This window comes from Xyrauchen texanus, chromosome 50 (genome assembly GCF_025860055.1).
Source record: "Xyrauchen texanus isolate HMW12.3.18 chromosome 50, RBS_HiC_50CHRs, whole genome shotgun sequence".
In the NCBI taxonomy this organism is placed as follows: Eukaryota; Metazoa; Chordata; class Actinopteri; order Cypriniformes; family Catostomidae; genus Xyrauchen; species Xyrauchen texanus.
Window position 1 is genome coordinate 14,379,728 of NC_068325.1, and position 20,848 is coordinate 14,400,575.

Here is a 20,848-nt window from a genome sequence, read left to right on the forward strand (position 1 = left end):
CCCAACCAACTCTGAGGTAAATCATGTCACATACTTTGATTTGTAGAAGTATTTGAATATCAGACAAAAAGACAAAGGTGCAAGACATTTAACGTCTGTAATGAGGGAATGAACTACAATCCCAGGAAGCATTTCAAATCATAATCTAATTAAAAACTATGGTCAGATATTGAACTATTAAATAGAAGTTGTTGATTTATCAGTATGTAATCCATATATTTAAAGCATATTGCAAAATAGTCAGATATATACTGTAAAGGGATATAAGGGCAAGGAGGAGGCGAGAGCCGGCTTGACAATATAAATAATAGTTTAATGACACAGACATAAACACACGACGGTCACCTTGGCACGGCAGAATGTTGAAGCTGAACGTTGGCGGTGTTTTTGTACCTTTTTAGAAAATAAATAATTGTTTTTAATTTAAGAACGCACTGTGACATCTGCCAGACGTGTCCAGTGTGCGACCGACTTTAATTTACTCTGCAGCTCACACTTTTAAACAAAGTTGTGTTGAGAAATATCTCTGAAGAGATGAAGACTATTGCGCAAAGAGCAGCCCTATTTATATCTGAAATAAATTCTGATATATATTCGGTAATCATCTGGAAAAATCTTCCGATTATCAATGCTTAAAAAAGGCATTGACCCCAATCCTACTTTAATCTCTGCTCAAGAACCTTTCCTTCCTCATCATTTTGATCAAGTACATCAGTAATTCTGATACAGAGACAAAAAAAGGTGCATGGTTTAGTTATCCATTGTAGTGGTTAAAGCCATACTTTTCATCAAAAAGAACCGTAAAAGAACTGTAAAAGCATAGTCATGGTGCCCAACATTGCCAGCAATCCTAGCTCTGGTTGGGAAAGACTGACTCCATCACACTGACATGAAGAAAATACAACTCATGAGGTCATGACTAATCAAGCACGAGGAATCACACCTCCCTCACTTCGGCCTTCCAAAGTAATTTTGCCTATCCCATTTCTCATCCCTTTCCAATAAGTGTTATTGAAGAATCCTCTTGTAAATAAACTTTCAAAGCTTGTTCAGAATATAGTTCCTCATCATGTGAGCTCTCTCAGGACTTCCTCTTTTTGTTTAGAGACACGGTTGTATACAGGATGCTTAAGTGTAGAATGAGAAAAAAGATAGACCACAAATCTGATATCCGCCGACCCAGAGCTTTTTGCAGGCTATTTAAAAAGCCAACAGATTTGGTAGAGATTCATGGTGAATAAATACTACATTTTCACATTTGGGCGAAGTATCCCTTTTGAAAATATTTAGTTTTGCACATCCCTATAGCAGCCATCGAGTGGCACCTAAGAGCAGGATAACTTGTTGCAGCCGTTACCTTGTGATGCCCTGAGCGGGAATCGAACTCGCTGTCCCCTTGCGGTGTGTTGTACAAGATCTTCCACTACTCATTCAATTATCAAAGCATAATTAAATCACATTTACGTGAGCTATAAATGATCAAATGGTGAGATAAGCATCAGCTCAGTGTTGTATTTCGGTTTCACATTGGCTCTTTCTCATGATACAGCTGTTCATGCATAAAGGCTGATTGTCACCTGTTACGCATGCTATTGCACCTGCCCTGAGTTTGCTGAATAATGGGCAGCCATGCAAAAACAAAACTCATCCATGTGCGTGAAGAGTCTGACTAAACTTTTCAAAACTGCTCTGTGAAATTGTGCTAAATTATTGGCTATATTTATTATATAATTATTTACTTTATTTATTTGCTCGTACATTCACCTGCATAAATACAAATAAACAATTTATTAAATAATGCATTATGAAAGCAAATGTGACCGTGGATGCAGACTATTTTTAATTTGTTAAACAGTCAATTTGCTTGTTTTTATTTGCTTTAATGAAACAGTACGTACAAATGTCATAGTGCTTGACAAAGTAGAGCAAAAGAGAGCTTACCTGAAATCTACAACATAAGAGAATGTGAAACCTTATAGCGACCACAAAGGCTAGAGCAAAGATCATAGACATGCTTCAGTGTACTTCGAAAGCAGGCATGTTTTGTAGAGCATGCGTCATCATCATCAGGCTTTAAGATGATCTTTGGAACGCTTTTTTTCATGAACTACTTAAAACCATCATTATGCAGAGATTCATTCATTCAAGTGTTCAGATGGCCTCAAGTGGGAGGTTGATTTCAGAGGAAATGTACAGTTGTTCATTTTCCCTACACAAAATGTACACTTAACTGGGAGCCGTTTTTTTCCTAAACACCTTTTCAGAAGATATATTCTTCTTTCCATCTCTTTCCTAAGTCCGTTCTTGGATATTGAATGAAAAATCATAAATTAGTGTCTCATGTTTACCATATTTTAGACTATCAACTAAACACCCCAGCATAGAATTTACATCGTTCATGATTATTTACTAATCTTGCATTGTTAACCATGCATGTATTTTCTGTGAAAATAGATTTGTTAAAATTGAGCTCATCAAATAATGGTTTTAGGACAATAATCGAGAGGTATATAGAGAGAAAAAGTTATTATGCCCTCTTAAAATGTCTCATTTGACGCATAATTGGGCCACCACTAAATTACCTATTTTTAAAAAAAAAAAATTTATGTATGACGCAGTTTCTAGACTCACCATTTGTATTCGTGTTTTAACACCAAAGAAAAAAAATGGTATTGTTCAGGAAAATCATACTGTCTAAAAAGTAACGTGTCAATTATAGGCACTTTCAAAATCTGATGGAAATAAAGAGAAGCCGCTTGTTCCATCTTACCACCCACTCAGTGGAAGGATATTAAACATACTTCAAGTCAATAATCGGTGACTCATCTTTACTGATGTCTCAAAAATACTGAATCACTGCTTTTATTTGTCTATTCACCACCATGACACCAAAGCAAGTTGCTGTTCTGTCGCTGGGGCTACCAGTTCCTGGCTACTTATGGCCATGGTATGATTCTAGAAGACATTGTTTTCTATTATGAGGCTTCACTATGCCTGGGCCACGGTACTCCAAACTGATAGCATGATGTTTTCCGTAAGATTGTAAAAATGGCTTTCTGGAACCCAGGCAGCAAATTTTTTAACGACAGTAGGGGTACTCTGTGGCGAATTCACTAATCAGTTGCACCAGTTTTGTGCATGGTATTTCAGCGCAAAAACCTGCACCTTATTCAATAACCTCCCGCAATCTAGTTTAAGCAAGCGCAGTCAGCAATAAAATAGCGCTGCGCCATCAGTATTTAAATCAAGTCGTTTTCAATTCTTGCCATGCTAAGATACCTTTTTTCTTTGTAAATTAGGCTCATTTTGATTGCACTTTATTCACAAAACCCCATGCTATTTTACCACCCAAAAGAAGCAGGCAGTAAACTGAATTGTATTTTAAAGAGATGTTTGTGTAAAGGTTCTGTTGATCGTAGTAGCAGTAGTCAAATAGTTATCAGATGATTTTGAAGAGCGTTAAAACCTGGCATATATCCAGATGCGCAACATTGTCCATAGAAAAAATTTCGGGATGTTCAAGAGATAATTCATGTCTCTAGATCTCAGTAGTAAAGTGATATTGTACAGTCCCGGCAGAATGAGCCAGATCTTGGCGGTCTGCTGCATCCTCCACTTTTTAGTGATCAGAAATTGTCCAAAACTTCGAAATTGCACCACTCAAATTGTGTCCAGCACAGATGTTGTGGACGCATTTGTGGCGTTGCCTCATCTGCATGATCACTTTATTGAATTGGGTGATAAACAAGCATGATTCATTCTTAGTGAATTCCCCCCTCAGTGTTTATTCCAAGCGTTTGCATGCAGAACATATATTCATGACTACTACCATACTACCAATGATGCATTTTGGGAAGACAGCCAATTGGATATGAATTACTTTAAGATAGAGGTTTTTAATGTGCTGATTTAAAACCCTAGAGCTGACATTTATGGTCATCACGATCCATCCATTAACTCATTTGCTTTGACATTTGTGCTGCGTAAAACTAATTGCCTTGATTGTTTTCCATTCATAAGTGATGAAGTATCTCCTCCAAGCTTGACGAAGAAGACAAAGGGCAAAGCATGGATTGAAATAGTGCGCTCAGCAGGGAGCCACTAAATATAATAATCATTAAACAATGATCTGCCAGTGTTAAACAGAGGCTCTGCAGCCGCCACAGCGCTCTGGAGAACCATAGTGCTGCACTGTTTACACTACAAATGCGGTTGAGTTACACCATGTACTGTAAAGAGGGCCTGACTGCCAGTAAATCTAGTCACTTACTAACAAAAGCATCATTTCCTGAAAGCTCCTCCTCAACCCTCCCCCTCTTTCAGCTTCCCTCCCCTCTCTACCACCTTTAGCATTAAGGAACTAAACCAGAGTCAATATGACTAAACCTCTATGCAAACATATGTCACTCCTTTTTCACTAGGAAGGGCATAGGGGTCTCGCTCACGGGTCACTTACCTGTTGTGCATGTGAGAGTTGTTTTAGGAGGACATCTGTGGAAGTGCTCTCTCTTTGTCTCTCTCTCTCTCTCTCTCTCTCTTTGCCTTTCACTCCTGCTCCCTTGCTTTTGTGCTATCTTTGGGAATGTTGCAGCTGTAAATGTACCAGTTCTTTCTCCAGCACATGGAAGGATCTGTGTTTTCAGGAGGTATACGACAGTGACTGGACCCATGTCACTCATGCAGTTTTGGACTAAGTTTTATGCGCAACTGGGACGTCCACCTCCCAAGGTAGAAGGCCAGAAAGTTTGTACTTTTACTTGTAAATCTTTACATTTGATCTGATGTTCAGTCAAGTGTATTACATGTCATTTATCATTAGTGTCCTTTAGGATTTTAACCAAATAGCCTGTGTAGTAGAATTTGCTGCCATGAATGAACAAACTAACAGGGTCAGAAATTCAGCTTTGATTGCCTGTGATTGCTGGCTTCTTACCTGATGCTCTAATTTTCTTTTCCTGAAATTACTTCCTTGTTGACATAATATAATTTACTTCCTTGTCAAGCATTTCCAGAGTTTGAGCAGGTTTGAGTTTTTAACTCTTACCCAGCTGTCAGAATATCTATGTATTTTGCGAAGATCTTGTTCTGTTTGTAAGCTGTCAGTTGGCTCTAAACAACAATTATTTTCAAAGACAGTAGCTTTCTAATTTTCATTCTGTAATTTAGCATTATGGATTGGTTATATTTGATTCTAGTCAAACTGTCAGTGTTGTCTATTAATAATCAGTATGACAAAACACAAGTCGTTTAATTCCAGTAAGAGGTTGAAGCAGATGCTGCTTGGATTTGCCTCTTAAATTGGTGCTGTATTGTATTTGCTTGCAATATTTAATCATAATCACTGTTTTTGCATGTGAGAATTTTTACATAAAGTTTGCATTAGCATTGATATTGTTGTTTCTAAGTGCATACCAATATATTGCATTGTACACTTTTTCTTTCTTTCTTTCTTTCTTTGGTTTGTTTACAATTGTTCATTTGGTGTTCTTCTCGCATTGCACTCTTTTATCGCTGTTCTTAATAATCTTTAATAATCTCTGAATGAATGGGATATTGTTTGGAATATCTCATTATTTTTAACTTACCATTGGAGCACTTCCCTTTATTCCCTTTACATGGATTGAATTTGGGGCTCTAATTTGGGCCTGAAGCAGGGTGATGGTCACGTCTTCCTGGAAGAGTGTGATGTAAAGTGCTGTGAAGGCACAACAAGTCTTCACTTCTCAAATGAATGACCATAAACTTAACCTGCAACTCTACATTGCCCCATATCTACATTTATATCTATATATCCCTTCTTTTTTTGCCATTACTCCATTGTTTTTCTCTGTTTGCCAGTATTCATTTGATCTTTTTTTACTTTTTCTTTATTTTCATTTACCATCTTTCTTGTCCATTTTGTTGTAATTTTTCTTTTGCCATTTTTCATTTGTTCTTCTCAGTTTCCAATCTTTTTCCATTTGTTAACTTTCTTGTCTTGACTCCGTTTTCTGTCTTTCTTCTGTTTGATATTTTTCTTTCTTTCCATTTGCCACCTTTCTTTCTTTTATTTATTTGCCATCTTTTATTTATTGGCCATGTTTCATGTCTTGTCTGCTTTCGTTTTTCGTTTTTCATTTACCATTGTTCATTTGTTCTCACTGTTTCCAATCTTTTTCCATTTGTCAACTTTCTTTTATTTGCCATCATTCTTGTTTTGTCTCCGTTATCTTTTTCTTTCTTTTGCAATTGTTTGTTCTTCTCACTGTTTGGGATCTTTTTCATTTGCCATCTTTTATTTTCCTTCATTTGTTTGCCTTTGTTTATGTTTCTTCTTTGCCATTTTTCTTCTTTTTCTCCATTTGTCATCTTTTTTGTGCTTCCTTCTCTCCATTTTCTTCTGTCTGCAATTTCTCAATCTTTCTTTTGTCTGTTTGTATTGCTTGTTCTTTCTTTCATTTGTTTGCCATTGTTCATTTGTTCTCTCATTCTTTCTAAAATGAAATAGGACATACAACACATCAGGAAGCTTGATGTAACCGTTTGGCAATGATGCTTCATGCTCGTTTGCAGTTTTCCCATCAATGCTGGTTGGGAAGTTTCAATAAGTGTCATGCTATGGTGTAACCTTACACATTGTCATAATAATGAGGCTTTATTATAGTACAGGGGTGTCGGTGGATGTGTTTTTTTTGTGCTCCCCTCTATCTCGCATGTTCACACACATACACACAAACATGGCAGCTTTACTCATCTTCCTGAGTGCGGCCACCAGCTTGTCTCGCAGGTGCATCATTTTCCTACAGGAAACAATTACGCAGGCTTGCAGTAAATTATGCATTTCTGGTGGTCCCCACAGAGAAGTCTTGCCACCTCATCTCTACCGTACTTATCTATATTTCCCCCTGGCACTAATTTTCAAAGCTCTTCTACTGTAAATCACTGACTTAGAGGTTAATGCCAGGATATTTTGCCATGTTAGTTTCTTTATCGTCATTTCCTGGCTCTGAACGTCAAATGTTTATGCTGACAATGCATGGTGGTGTCTGCCGAATGGAAAACAGGCTTTAGAAAGTTTGCTCATCTTCGCCCAACCCAACCCAAACACACCTCAGCAGGCTTCAAAGCAAACTTGGATTTGCCGAGGACCACATCCAAAACCAAATGGGCTGAAAAGTGTCAGAGCATTGCAGGATTTCTCTTGCAGACAGCAGGTGATGGAGTTCAGGTCAGTCTTTCCAGTGGACAAAATCACAGTGGGATTCAGCAAGGATAGAGAAGAAATGCAAAATGTTTTTCCTCAAACAACCATGTTAAACACATATGAAGTTGTAACATTCATGTGATTACAACATTTATTTACAGATAAGTATAAAGAAAGGCTGAAGATACCATGATACAGTCATTAAATTTATCATGAAGCCTCAGACCTCTGAGGGATTTATCTTTTAATGTGTTTATTTTGGGCATTTTTACCTTATGATCACGAGCAGGCTTGATTAGGATTAAAAAGATTTATCCACTTGTTTAGGAATGAAAGTTGATCACAGTCAGCTGAGGTCACCGAGGACGTCATGTAAGGCCACTCAGTAGTGGGCAGAATGCTTTCTCCACTCAAATATACATAACTGCATGTCCTCACATTTCTCGTTTTATGCAGTTTGCCCAAGTTTCTCCTTTGTTTCCTTTTCTCTCTTTCTAGTCTCTTTCTTTCAGCATTTTTGTTTTGTTGTTTAAATTTGACTGTTAGATCAGGAAAAAATACTTGTCAAAGGAATAGTGACATTAATCCATTCATCTGTCCAATGCCACTCCTTGGTTGCTGAAAAATTGGGGGAATCCCTGTTTGCTGGCTCAGCAGCTGAGAAAAGGAGAGGAGAGAGGAGGCTGCCTGACCTTCCAGGAAGTCTCGCCTTGTTCCTTGTGGTAGCATGAGAATGTACAGTCAAATTATGCATTTGCCATAACAATATCCAAAGTCATTTCCATTAAGAATTGCTGAGCAGTTGCTGTTGGCATTGATTTCTGGGATTTCATTGTTTCATATTTGTGTTTGGTGGCAGTGATGGCCAAACATGTCCTTTAAAAGATCCTGGAACATCCTAGAAATTTTGCAAAGCATAAAAGACGTTACAGCAAGATTCTCAAAACTTTTGATAATTAGTATTTCTGCATTCTGAACAAAACATTCATCACCGCAGTCCTTTGATCAATGTAAATGCGCAGGTTGTGACCTCAGGTTTCAGAATACCCCTGCTGATCTTTCTGGCAATGCTTTCTGAAACACACTCTCTGCATTTCCTGGGTTTTCAGTGGGTGTAGTGCTGATACAGTCTATATCAGTGTCCCTGGTGGAATGTCGGTGTTCTATATATGTGCATAAATGTGTTTTTTTCCATTGTGCTGGGAAGGATAAAGTGCTTGTGGGAAAAAGAATGACTTTACAATCAATGAGCAACATATTTTGAATGCGGATAGATGACTTAACCACCGCAAGGAAAACAGACTTTTGCTTCAACAGGCAGTTTATTATGAGAAATAGGCCTAGGTCTATTTAATCTAGAGTTTTCTAATTAAATAGAGCATGTGCACGACGTTATTAATTTGCATGAATTTGGCACGGCCAAACCATCTCCTTAGAAGGGCTTTCAGCACCACCGCACCAGTACAGTTGTAAATGTGCACAGAAAGAATCCGAAGCAAAAAGGCTAAAAAACATCTCGCTATAAAACGTCGAAATATAGCATTAATATTTAGAATGATTTTATACCACTGTAGATGCTGGATGAACTAAAGGCATGTTTGGAGCGCTGCTTGTGCAGAAGCATTCATCTGTGTATCGTTGTTCGGTTCAGGCTGTGTTTGTAGTCCATAAGACTTGCTCGAAGTGCAAAGAAATCTGTGGCGATTCTGCCACTTCGCCTGATTGCGAACAGGACACCGTACTGGCACCTTATAAGAGTTAGAATCGCTGCCGGTAATGGGACACTAATTGTGCACCTTAACACTCCCCTTGGCATTGCGATGTTTTGCAGTATACAACATGCTAAAACTATCAGACAAACGTTTTCGGCTGTAAAGGAGCATTTCACCAGATGCATCATCTAATGTTAGAATGCGTTGTTTGTGCATGCTCAGTTCGAGAACGTACAAACAACGTACTCTTACGTTGGATGAACCAGAAGCCAACTTGAGCTATGGTGCACATTTATTTTTGTATTTTTTTTTTTAAATAAGACTATATAATAAGACTATTTTATACATACGTACGTACATGCGTGCGTACGTGCATGTATATATGTACATAATTTCATTAATTGTGCTAATTCCATGTTTATAAGGGCACCGGGAGTATGTGATTTTTGCGTATGTGTGGTTTCAGTTGTTTAAAAAAAATATATAAATTCTGAATACATTTTGGTGCCAACTTGTTGATAAATCATGATTTGTTTGAAAAAAAATTTCATGAGGCCCACAGATTCCAGAATTGTTTATGAATGCTGATTTTCTAACACTGATTCTAAAACGCCAATTCTAGAAGACAGCTTCCCTAACCCTAACTTCCAGTTTCCATCCAATAATTTTTTTCGAAAACAATTTTGCACATCAAAATGAAGCTGATGGAAACGCATATTATCGCTAAAATTTCAAACATTTTATTTTAACTCTAGTGCATAAACTATATGTTGATACATCTAATGTTGCGAAAAACTGGTTTGGAAACACTTTTTGTCAAGAAAATTGTCATTAACGCAAAAATGACATGATTATGGATTGATCTTAACAGCTTAGCACAGATCCGATGCTGCAAACATGACACTTCCAAGAGTGTCAACACAAATATCTGGTTTCCTGCACATCGACAAGTGCAAGGAGAAGAAATGAATGGCCACTCTTTGTGATTAATTTAATTGCGGTAGCCATCCATTTATTTATTATAGTTACTTTCCACACTATTCAAAATAATAGACGGCAGTCATGGAATTAGCCCATAATACAAAAAAACATATTTCTGTGCATGTTTTAAATGAAAAATAAATATGCAATACTAGGAGAAAAGCTTCAGTGTGCTTTTTTGTTTATAATTTTGAAAAAATGCCGGCTAAATAATTTACCAAATGAATAAACCATTAAATAAAATAATTAATTACCAAATTAAAAAAATATATTGTTAGGCCTATATACTTGCCTTTTCTTAACACAAACTTAAATTATCTTTACCCTGTTCTGTAGACGAAAAAAGTAATCTGAATGACATTCTGAAAATGTTCTACACTTTTATCAAGACTATAAACTATCAGAACTATTTGTAAATTGGCTGCAATTTAAATTGCATTATAATGCTAAAATTTATTTTAGATGACAATAAAGTTCAGTTGGTCATTAAAAGTTGCTGGAGAAATATGCAGGCATAATGTAGTTGTGATGGTGATGCTTTAGATTAGATGATTGTTCAAAATAGCCTATTGAATATCAGGAATGTATCATATATGTAAACCCTGATATTACACCACATACAGTGAGGAAAATAAGTATTTGAACACCCTGCTATTTTGCAAGTTCTCCCACTTAGAAATCATGGAGGGGTCTGAAATTGTCATCGTAGGTGCATGTCCACTGTGAGAGACATAATCTAAAAAAAAAAAATCCAGAAATCACAATGTATGATTTTTTAACTATTTATTTGTATGATACAGCTGCAAATAAGTATTTGAACACCTGAGAAAATCAATGTTAATATTTGGTACAGTAGCCTTTGTTTGCAATTACAGAGGTCAAACGTTTCCTGTAGTTTTTCACCAGGTTTGCACACACTGCAGGAGGGATTTTGGCCCACTCCTCCACACAGATCTTCTCTAGATCAGACAGGTTTCTGGGCTGTCACTGAGAAACACGGAGGTTGAGCTCCCTCCAAAGATTCTCTATTGGGTTTAGGTCTGGAGACTGGCTAGGCCACGCCAGAACCTTGATATGCTTCTTACAGAGCCACTCCTTGGTTATCCTGGCTGTGTGCTTCGGGTCATTGTCATGTTGGAAGACCCAGCCTCGACCCATCTTCAAAGCTCTAACTGAGGGAAGGAGGTTGTTCCCCAAAATTGTGCAGTCGCCCTGTCCCATGTGCAGAAAAACACCCCCAAAGCATGATGCTACCACCCCCATGCTTCACAGTAGGGATGGTGTTCTTGGGATGGTACTCATCATTCTTCTTCCTCCAAACACGGTTAGTGGAATTATGACCAAAAAGTTCTATTTTGGTCTCATCTGACCACATGACTTTCTCCCATGACTCCTCTGGATCATCCAAATGGTCATTGGCAAACTTAAGACGGGCCTTGACATGTGCTGGTTTAAGCAGGGGAACCTTCCGTGCCATGCATGATTTCAAACCATGGCGTCTTAGTGTATTACCAACAGTAACCTTGGAAACGGTGGTCCCAGCTCTTTTCAGGTCATTGACCAGCTCCTCCCGTGTAGTTCTGGGCTGATTTCTCACCTTTCTTAGGATCATTGAGACCCCACGAGGTGAGATCTTGCATGGAGCCCCAGTCCGAGGGAGATTGACAGTCATGTTTAGCTTCTTCCATTTTCTAATGATTGCTCCAACAGTGGACCTTTTTTCACCAAGCTGCTTGGCGATTTCCCTGTAGCCCTTTCCAGCCTTGTGGAGGTGTACAATTTTGTCTCTAGTGTCTTTGGACAGCTCTTTGGTCTTGGCCATGTTAGTAGTTGGATTCTTACTGATTGTATGGGGTGGACAGGTGTCTTTATGCAGCTAACAACCTCAAACAGGTGCATCTAATTTAGGATAATAAATGGAGTGGAGTGGACATTTTAAAGGCAGACTAACAGGTCTTTGAGGGTCAGAATTCTAGCTGATAGACAGGTGTTCAAATACTTATTTGCAGCTGTATCATACAAATAAATAGTTAAAAAATCATATATTGTGATTTCTGGATTTTTTTTTTAGATTATGTCTCTCACAGTGGACATGCACCTACAATGACAATTTCAGACCCCTCCATGATTTCCAAGTGGGAGAACTTGCAAAAGAGCAGGGTGTTCAAATACTTATTTTCCTCACTGTACATTTTATTCTCTTATAGCTGTGCACACAACATATACACATCAATGGATGGTCCTTATACTAAGACCAGAATTTCCCCCCACTACATGGTTATTGACTTTTTCTGTATGGAAATGGCTTAAGGGTAGATTTCTTTTGCGACTGTTTTTTTAGGCATGATGTCATCACACACACCATTTGTATCGATAAAGGGAAATTTTAATGGAAACAGGAAGACAGCAAATTTTCCAAATTTATTTTTACACATTTTCACTTTGTCGATAACAAAATGGAATGAAAAGTGAATTGGAAATTAAGCTACTGATTCTAGAGCACCAATTCTAGAAGACAGATTTTCTTTCTCTGACTGTAGAACAGTAATTCTAGAAGACAGATTATCTTTCTCTGATTCTAGAACAGTAATTCTAGAAGACAGATTTTCTTTCTCTGACTGTAGAACAGTAATTCTAGAAGACATATTTTCTTTCTCTGATTCTAGAACAGTAATTCTAGAAGACAGATGTTCTTTCTCTGATTCTAGAACAGTAATTCTAGAAGACAGATTTTCTTTCTCTGATCCTAGAACAGTAATCCTAGAAGACAGATTTTCTTTCTCTGATTCTAGAACAGTAATTCTAGAAGACAGATTTTCTTTCTCTGATTCTAGAACAGTAATTCTAGAAGACAGATTATCTTTCTCTGATTCTAGAACAGTAATTCTAGAAGACAGATTTTCTTTCTCTGATCCTAGAACAGTAATTCTAGAAGACAGATTATCTTTCTCTGATTCTAGAACAGAATTTAGAGACAGATTCTGATTCTAGAACAGTAATTCTAGGAGACAGATTTTCTTTCTCTGATTCTAGAACAGCAATTCTAGAAGACAGATTTTCTTTCTCTGATTCTAGAACAGTAATTCTAGAAGACAGATTTTCTTTCTCTGACTGTAGAACAGCAATTCTAGAAAACATTATCTTTCTCTGATTTTAGAACAGTAATTCTAGAAGACAGATTCTGGAACATTTACTATAGATATGATCAATTTAATCCACTAGGTGGTTATTGTGATTTGATATTGGCACTGTGCTGAGTATGTAGAACATCGTCTTTGCTGACAAATGTTTGACCAAAAAACCATGAAGTGATGCATGATGATTTTTGACTTTTCTGCTTTCAGTTTGATGTCACTGCTTTTAATCTGATTCTTATATCCATTAAGTCAGAAGATTGGTCTGTTCTAATTATAAGTATCACAGCTTGTACAGCTACAATATTAATGATAACATTAAATTATATTTAGCTTTTGGTAGACATATGTGCTTTAATGTCAATATGGGCCTTACTGATGGTGCTGGGGGGTACTTATGCCAAAACATTTTTAGGAAAAACTGGTATATAGTAACATAACTGGCACACATTTTTGTACCTTTTTTCTTTTTGAAAGAGCTGATGCTTTGCCAATATTATATAGACCGATGTGCACCCAAACGTCCCCTTCAATATTCTGTATAATTGTGCAGGCTTGCCATTACCATCAAATAGAGCAAAGTTGTGTTCCTTAGCAGCTCTTTAAGTACAATCACAACTTCACCACTATTGGAACTTAAACTGCAGGGTTCTCCAGTCACGCAAACCAAGATTCTTAATGGATTTTAGACTGTAAACAGCTTATTTTGAGGTCTGGTGCAATCTACTAAATCCCTTTTAGTCTGACTCACTCTTCTCTTTAGGATTGAGTAATGGTTCTTATTAGTGAAATGGATCAAATACCTAGCCCCCCTGGCCACTCTCCAGTTCCTGCTTGTTTACTGTTCCCTGCTTTTCTTTGAACATTGAAGAGTTCTTGGAAAATCTTGAAAACCATATAAATACAGTATTTTTCACTGCATAAGTAATTCATCTTTCAGGCCATGACAATCGCCACTGCCAACTTCAAAGCTACACTATGTAACTTTTGGCATAAAACTGCAGGTTACTTGCAGAGGAATATTGTTTTGGTAATTATGAGAGTTGTGCTTCGAATTTGCTCTTCTACACGGATGAATCTGATGGTTTGAGGAGTAACCGTGGTTACAGGCAATCATCAGAGCGAATGTCACTAACAACAACAAAACTCGCCCCCTCCCCTCAAAAAACAGATTTGTTGCCACCTCTGAAAAGCCAATCCGATGTTGTTTTGTGTTTTATTACAGGCTCTGTCGCTTTCCCTTTTTGCTTGCAGACTCTTGTCAGTTCAAGGTTTCTTTATTTTGAAAATGGGTGATTCCCCAGAGAGTTGCCTTTTTGAATGATCCATGGTCAATATCACTCATTTGTTGTGGCTACAAGATTTCAGCTTCAAACTACTACCACATATATCAGTGCACATACACGCGCTGTAGTAGCTGGATCTTATTTTTCTTTTTTTTTTAACGGACATAAAAACACGCACGGACGAATGACGGAAGTATGCAATAACCTGCCAAATCCGTCCCGATAGCTCTAAAATATAAATAATTATTATAGGCTTAACATAGTGAATCAGGGTAAGGAAAAAATTAACAAATCATTTTGATATAGTGTTGCTCTAAGTTCTCAAGCTTTAATTGTGCTGTAAAAAAAGCTGTAGTTGTCATCCGAGAGAGAGGGAGAGATTTAGTGATTGAGTGAGGATGACAAGCAAAAAAAACATTCTTGAGAATGGGGTTACTGAAGAACGGGTTTGCCTCAAATAAACACGTCACATCTTCTAGATGAAACCAGGATTTGCTTTGAAAGAGGAAGGCCTTTATTTAGGAATGTATGGTCCCTTATTTACTTTTCACTGATATGCCCTTGTGCTGGAGTGTTGTTTTATTGGAGATGCTGACAAGTGATTGTTTTTCATTACCTTTTATATCTCAAATTCTCAGGTTCATGGTTTGGTGGTTTTAATATTAAACATTTTCTTTTGAGCGAGTTTTGAATGTTTCTTTGAGCGAGTTTTGAATGCTTAGTTTTTGGTCTTCTGACCTTTAGTGACCTTTGCATTATTTGATAGATTTTTAGAACAGCCCATAATAATAGGATAAATTACAAGAGGTTTGTAGAAATTTCTCTTATTGCAATTTATGAAGAACATTCATAAGAACATTCTTATGTCTTTTCGGGAATATTGTATTAAAATTAAAAATGTGTTATTTTTTGCATAATACTACATAAAATAGTAGTTACAAAGTAAGTTACAAACGTATAAATTATCCTAAGAACTTTATAAAAATGTTTGTGAGTCTGACCCCTGATTTGTAATTTCTCTTTCTCTCTTTCTTCAGGACCTCTCTTGTCTAGATGATCTAGCAAACTTCTCCTCTCCAAACGACTCCTTGTCTGAATACACATATACTAACTTCCTCAATACTGACAACATGGCACCCAATGTGCCCACAATATGGGACATCAACACACCAGCATCAGTCCCAGAGGTGAGGCTAATCCCTGACCAACATTGTAATCCAGATTGTGACATCCATGGTTGTTTCTGATTTTGAATTTAATATCCTTGTCATAGTTTAAGAAACCACACCTTTGGATAGCGAACTGATCACATAAACCTTTTTTTCCCCACTCTGAGAGTAAATTATATGTTATTTCCATTGGATTTTACATTTGTTTTTACTTTCTTCTCAGATTCCTAACAGGTTTCATGGTTTAAACTCTTTGGATGACATCACTGCTATCATAAATACACCACCAATAGGAGGTTATCAGGTAACTCCCAACCAACTCAAACCAGTATTAACTAACCGGTGAAGGCAATTTAATGTTCTTAATAATAAACCTTGAATGATTAATCTGTTCCACTACAAATCTTCCTTTAAATTGCCTACACTTTAACTACCTGTTTTGTATTATCAGAATGGACCAAACTTCAAACTATTTGCCTTGCCATATAATTTAGCAATATATTTAAACTATGCACTCTCTTTAACATGCAAATTAAAAAAAAAAAAGTCTCTGTAAGGTCCAACACCTAAATATATCTCTGTTTTGGTTTCTGTTTTCCCTTCTCACTATCAACCTTTTCACTTGCTGACACAGAGACCCCAACCACAGCCAGAAGAGGAAGAGGAAATAGAGGTGGAGGAGACAGAAGAGCTGGGTCACGTTGACACCTACGCAGACTACATGCCCTCTAAATGTGAGCGCTGCTTTTTACACCTTTTCAAGACACATTGTTGTCTTTTATATCTTGATTGAGGATCTGGATTTGGAGAATGTAAGATGTTTTCCCATTGTGACCAAGTAAACCAGAATACAATATCCTCTATAAATGCTATTATTTTCTTGCAAGTCTTTTGTTTCTTTGCTCTTTCTTACTGTTTGTCTCTCTGTATTACTGCCTTTCTACCTCAGCCAATATAGGAATATCCCACCCAGACCGAGTGGTTGAGACCAACACTTTATCCAGTGTACCTCCTCCAGATATCACCTACAAATTGTCCCTACCAGATTCCATAATTAACAGCGGCATCCTTTCTGCCCTGCAGCTGGAGGCCATTATCTATGCTTGCCAGGTATACCTCACCGAAGATACCACCTCATCTTGTCCTCTATCACTAGGATATTTTTAATTTTTTTATGAGTTAACCTGTGAGCATCTGACTCTGTTGCCTGTGTTAAGGCCTATTCAAACCACATCTGAATGTTTGGCATGGAGCATGCAGCTCGATCAGTAAGCAGCTTTCTTTGCAGTAAAGGGGATATAATCCAGTGACTCAGGTGTAAATTACGAACATGGCAACTGAGGAGGACTTCGACATTTTTGGTTCTCTGTTGTTTCTCTTTTCCAGATGTCCCACAGTGGCTGATGTTTTGTTTTCTTAACTTTCTATCGCTATCTGCTGCGGCACTGTGCTGCAATAGTGGGGTTTTCCTTCTTATGTTATATTCTGGGATTCCCCTGGCACACTTGAGCGTATACTCACATGGCCACTCTTCACAAACCTATTAGAATGCCTATTAGAACTTCATATAGTGTCCAAAATATAGTTCTGTGATGATCCGTAAATTTTCGAACTAAAAAACATTATAGTATACTAAAGAACCTGAATAGTTCATTAAAATACCCAAACATTTTTCCAACAAGGCCGAAAAATCTGTATAGGATTCAATGTGAATTGCTTTGGTGCAAATATATATATATGTTTCTTGTCAATTGCATCGGACTTGGCCATTAATGTCTCTTTTATGAAACCTTTTAGCAACATGAAGTCATCCTGCAGAACAACCAGCGGGCCGGCTTCCTCATTGGGGATGGCGCTGGAGTGGGCAAAGGCCGCACAGTGGCTGGAATCATTCTAGAAAACTACCTAAAGGGAAGGAAGAAATCATTGTGGTAAGTGATCTTTAATCAGCTCTTTCAAGCACAATAAAAACTCACCATTCACTCTTCCACATGAAACACTGACTCTGGATCAGTTGCTTCACACTCCTCATCTCTCCTCCAGGTTCAGTGTCTCCAATGACCTGAAATATGACGCAGAGAGAGATATTCAAGACATCGGGGCATCCAATATACAAGTGCATGCCTTGAATAAGGTCACTATTACTATGCCGATCAGTACAGCAGGCCTGTTTATGTATATCACTTTTCCAGTGTAGCACATTCTCCCTGACTTTCCTCATAGCTCTGCCCAACATGTTCCACTGTTACCTTGTCTGTGCAGATAAAATACGGATACACCGCTACTTCAGAAGGGGTCTTGTTTGCGACCTACTCAGCGCTGATCGGGGAGAGTCAGGCAGGTGGCCAGCACCGAACACGCTTGAAGCAGATCCTAGACTGGTGTGAACCAACTTTTGATGGAGTTGTATCCTTCTCCCTCTCTGGAGTTTTCTGAATAATATAGGTTTTGGAATGTGTTTTGATGACATCAGCACTACGACTATATGTTGGACATACATTTCTGCTGTACTCTACAGTTCTTGGTCCAAACATCACATTTTACAACTATTCTAACAAAATTGAAAAATGAAGTTGTTGGTTTATCCTTAACCACTGGCTTCCTGTAGATTATTTTCGATGAATGTCACAAAGCCAAAAATGCTACAGCCACAAAGATGGGCAAGGCTGTGCTGGATCTGCAGAACAAGTTACCGCTGGCAAGAGTGGTGTACGCCAGTGCCACAGGTGAGTCTCTGTACCACATAACACTGGCGATCTCCATTGTTATGCCAAAGGTGTGCCATAACTTTAGTTTTCTGCATTCCCCCAGGTGCCTCTGAGCCAAAAAACATGATCTACATGAGTCGTCTGGGAATCTGGGGAGAGGGAACCCCCTTCAGAACTTTTGATGACTTCCTTCACACTATTGAGAAAAGGTTAATTTCTGTCAAATATGAAAACAATGTTTTATAATGATTTTAATGTGTAATTGGAAAGTTCTCTTTGTTAAAAGGGGTGTGGGAGCTATGGAGATTGTTGCAATGGATATGAAGGTCAGCGGGATGTACATTGCACGTCAGCTCAGTTTCTCTGGGGTTTCCTTCCGCATAGAAGAGATCAGTTTGGATGATGATTTCAAACTTGTCTACAACAAAGCTGCCAAACTTGTAAGTTACAAGAAGAGTCCTTGTAACTTAATTTATTTGTCTTTACATTGCATTAAATAATGAAATTGTTTTTTTAACCCATACCTTATTATATTGGTTCTGTTTTTGGAGAAAATTATAAATGCACTTGTGAAAAATAACCATTATATATATGGTATGGTTTGAAAACACAGAACTTCTCCTTTAATCCAAAACATTAAAGTGAATGTGTTTACGCAACAGCAGATCGACATATTTGCTGAGAGTGCTGTTTTAGTGTCAATTAGTACAACAGTGGTTTAAATTTTTATGTAAATAATTCTGTATATCCTGCTTTGAACGTGTAACTGACACTATCTGGTCTAACAGTGGGCGGAGGCCTTAGCCTTATTCATGCAGGCAGCTGATGAGCTGTGCATGAGCTCCAGAAAGTCCCTGTGGGGTCAGTTTTGGTCATCCCACCAGCGTTTCTTTAAATACCTCTGCATCGCTGCCAAGGTTCGCTGCCTGGTGGAACTGGCTAAAAAGGAGTTGGAAGCAGGAAAGGTCAGTCACATTAAAGAGCCCACATAAGTGTTAACAAATGAGTATTTGTAGTAAATGTCTTATTATGTAATTATGGATGTTTTACCATTTTTTGTGTATGTTGGTGTTTTTTTTTTTAGTGTATTGTGATAGGACTACAGTCAACGGGTGAGGCTCGAACCAGAGAAGTACTTGGTGAAAATGATGGACACCTGGACAGATTTGTTTCTGCTGCTGAGTAAGTGAATTTGGTATTTATTGAAACCTTTTTCAAATATATAGCTTTCTTATGACTGGTTCTTTCCAGACCTGTTCTATTGCAGTTTCAGAATGATGGAAAGTTTTCTCGATATTTGTGTTTGTAGTAACTGTGGTCGACGCATTCCATGTATCATTCTGAAACTTTAATATATGTAGTCTGATAGGCAGATAAGAACCACTTCCTTACTCCATGCAATATAATACAGTACTTAAGTTAAAATGAAGGGGGAATTCACTAAGAATTCAACTGAAATGTATTTTATTCAGTTTATAAAATAAACTATATTTTAATTGCACCAGGCAAAGTTTTGTGAATAAAGCTCAATCTATAACAAGCCTTATTTACATAGAAAGGAGGCATGTTAGCACAGATAGGATAATTTCAATAAAGTCGCAGTGCTATTTTATCATTGTGCCTGCTGAACTAAATTGTGGGTGGTTAGTGAATAAAATGCAGATTTGTGCACTGAAATACAGCATGCAAAATTGGAGCAATTATTTGGTGAATTTGCCCATAAGTGTCTTTTTCCCCATAGGCTATGTTTTATCATACCAATAATCATGTAATGTGGCAGCAGTAACATCACAGATAATTGTGTTTTTCAGGGGTGTGTTTCAATCTCTGGTCCTCAAACACTTCCCATCAGAGAAGCAAAAAACAGAAAAAGCAGCAGGAAACAAGAGGAAACGTGAGTCCTGTCTCACTTTATTATTGCTGCCTATACATCCTTGCCTGTATGTCTTTGCTTTTAAAAATAACATTTGATTGAATATTCTGCTGCAGGTAAGCCACGAGCAAGCCAGCCCAAGCAAGCCAGACATGGTATCGACATGGCAGGAGTTATTATCAACATCAGCGATGACAGCACCACCGAATCTGATGCCATGGACAGTGACTCCAACTCCTCGCCTGACTCTGTCCAGGACAACAGTGATGATGTCATCTTCGTCAATCACACTAGCTATCAAATGGGTATGTTTTTAGTGTATATTTTTTACTTACATTTTTGGTTTATGTACGTGTAGTTTCTGTATACTATATACTGAGTTCTCTCCCTTCCTTATTAGCAAGGTTAGAGGAGATGAAACAAGGGCTTCTCAACAAGATCTCTGAGCTGGGAAAAGAACTACCTCTCAACACATTAGATGAGCTCATAGATAAATTTGGAGGTCCAGAAAAAGTATCTGAGGTAAGAATTTCTTTATAGTTAAAGGATAGTTATACCTCCAAGACAAAACTGAGCATTAAACAAATTTTGTGTGTTAAGATGACGGGACGTAAAGGCAGAGTGGTGCGTCGGCCTGATGGCAGTGTCGGCTACGAGTCCCGTGCTGAGCAGGGCTACACCATCGACCAAATAAACATCAAAGAGAAGGATCGCTTTATGAATGGAGACAAGGTGAGACATTTAAGAGCTTGAGTAGAGCCAGCAGATTTGCAGAGTAAAACACATTTTTGGTATAAACACA

General features: G+C 37.8%; 1 protein-coding gene across 1 annotated transcript in view; it reads left to right on the plus strand.

Annotated features, from left to right (window-relative positions):
• si:ch73-63e15.2 (protein strawberry notch homolog 2) overlaps nt 1–20,848 on the plus strand; it is a 55,655-nt gene that overhangs the window by 24,670 nt on the left and 10,137 nt on the right. The window contains exons 5-20 of the mRNA XM_052124179.1: nt 15,334–15,483; nt 15,689–15,769; nt 16,100–16,199; nt 16,415–16,575; nt 17,263–17,396; nt 17,509–17,599; nt 17,728–17,871; nt 18,074–18,191; nt 18,277–18,382; nt 18,460–18,613; nt 18,962–19,138; nt 19,258–19,355; nt 19,985–20,067; nt 20,163–20,351; nt 20,447–20,568; nt 20,647–20,778. Coding sequence (XP_051980139.1) covers nt 15,334–15,483; nt 15,689–15,769; nt 16,100–16,199; nt 16,415–16,575; nt 17,263–17,396; nt 17,509–17,599; nt 17,728–17,871; nt 18,074–18,191; nt 18,277–18,382; nt 18,460–18,613; nt 18,962–19,138; nt 19,258–19,355; nt 19,985–20,067; nt 20,163–20,351; nt 20,447–20,568; nt 20,647–20,778 — 2,040 coding nt within the window. The remainder of the gene's footprint in view (nt 1–15,333; nt 15,484–15,688; nt 15,770–16,099; nt 16,200–16,414; nt 16,576–17,262; nt 17,397–17,508; nt 17,600–17,727; nt 17,872–18,073; nt 18,192–18,276; nt 18,383–18,459; nt 18,614–18,961; nt 19,139–19,257; nt 19,356–19,984; nt 20,068–20,162; nt 20,352–20,446; nt 20,569–20,646; nt 20,779–20,848) is intronic.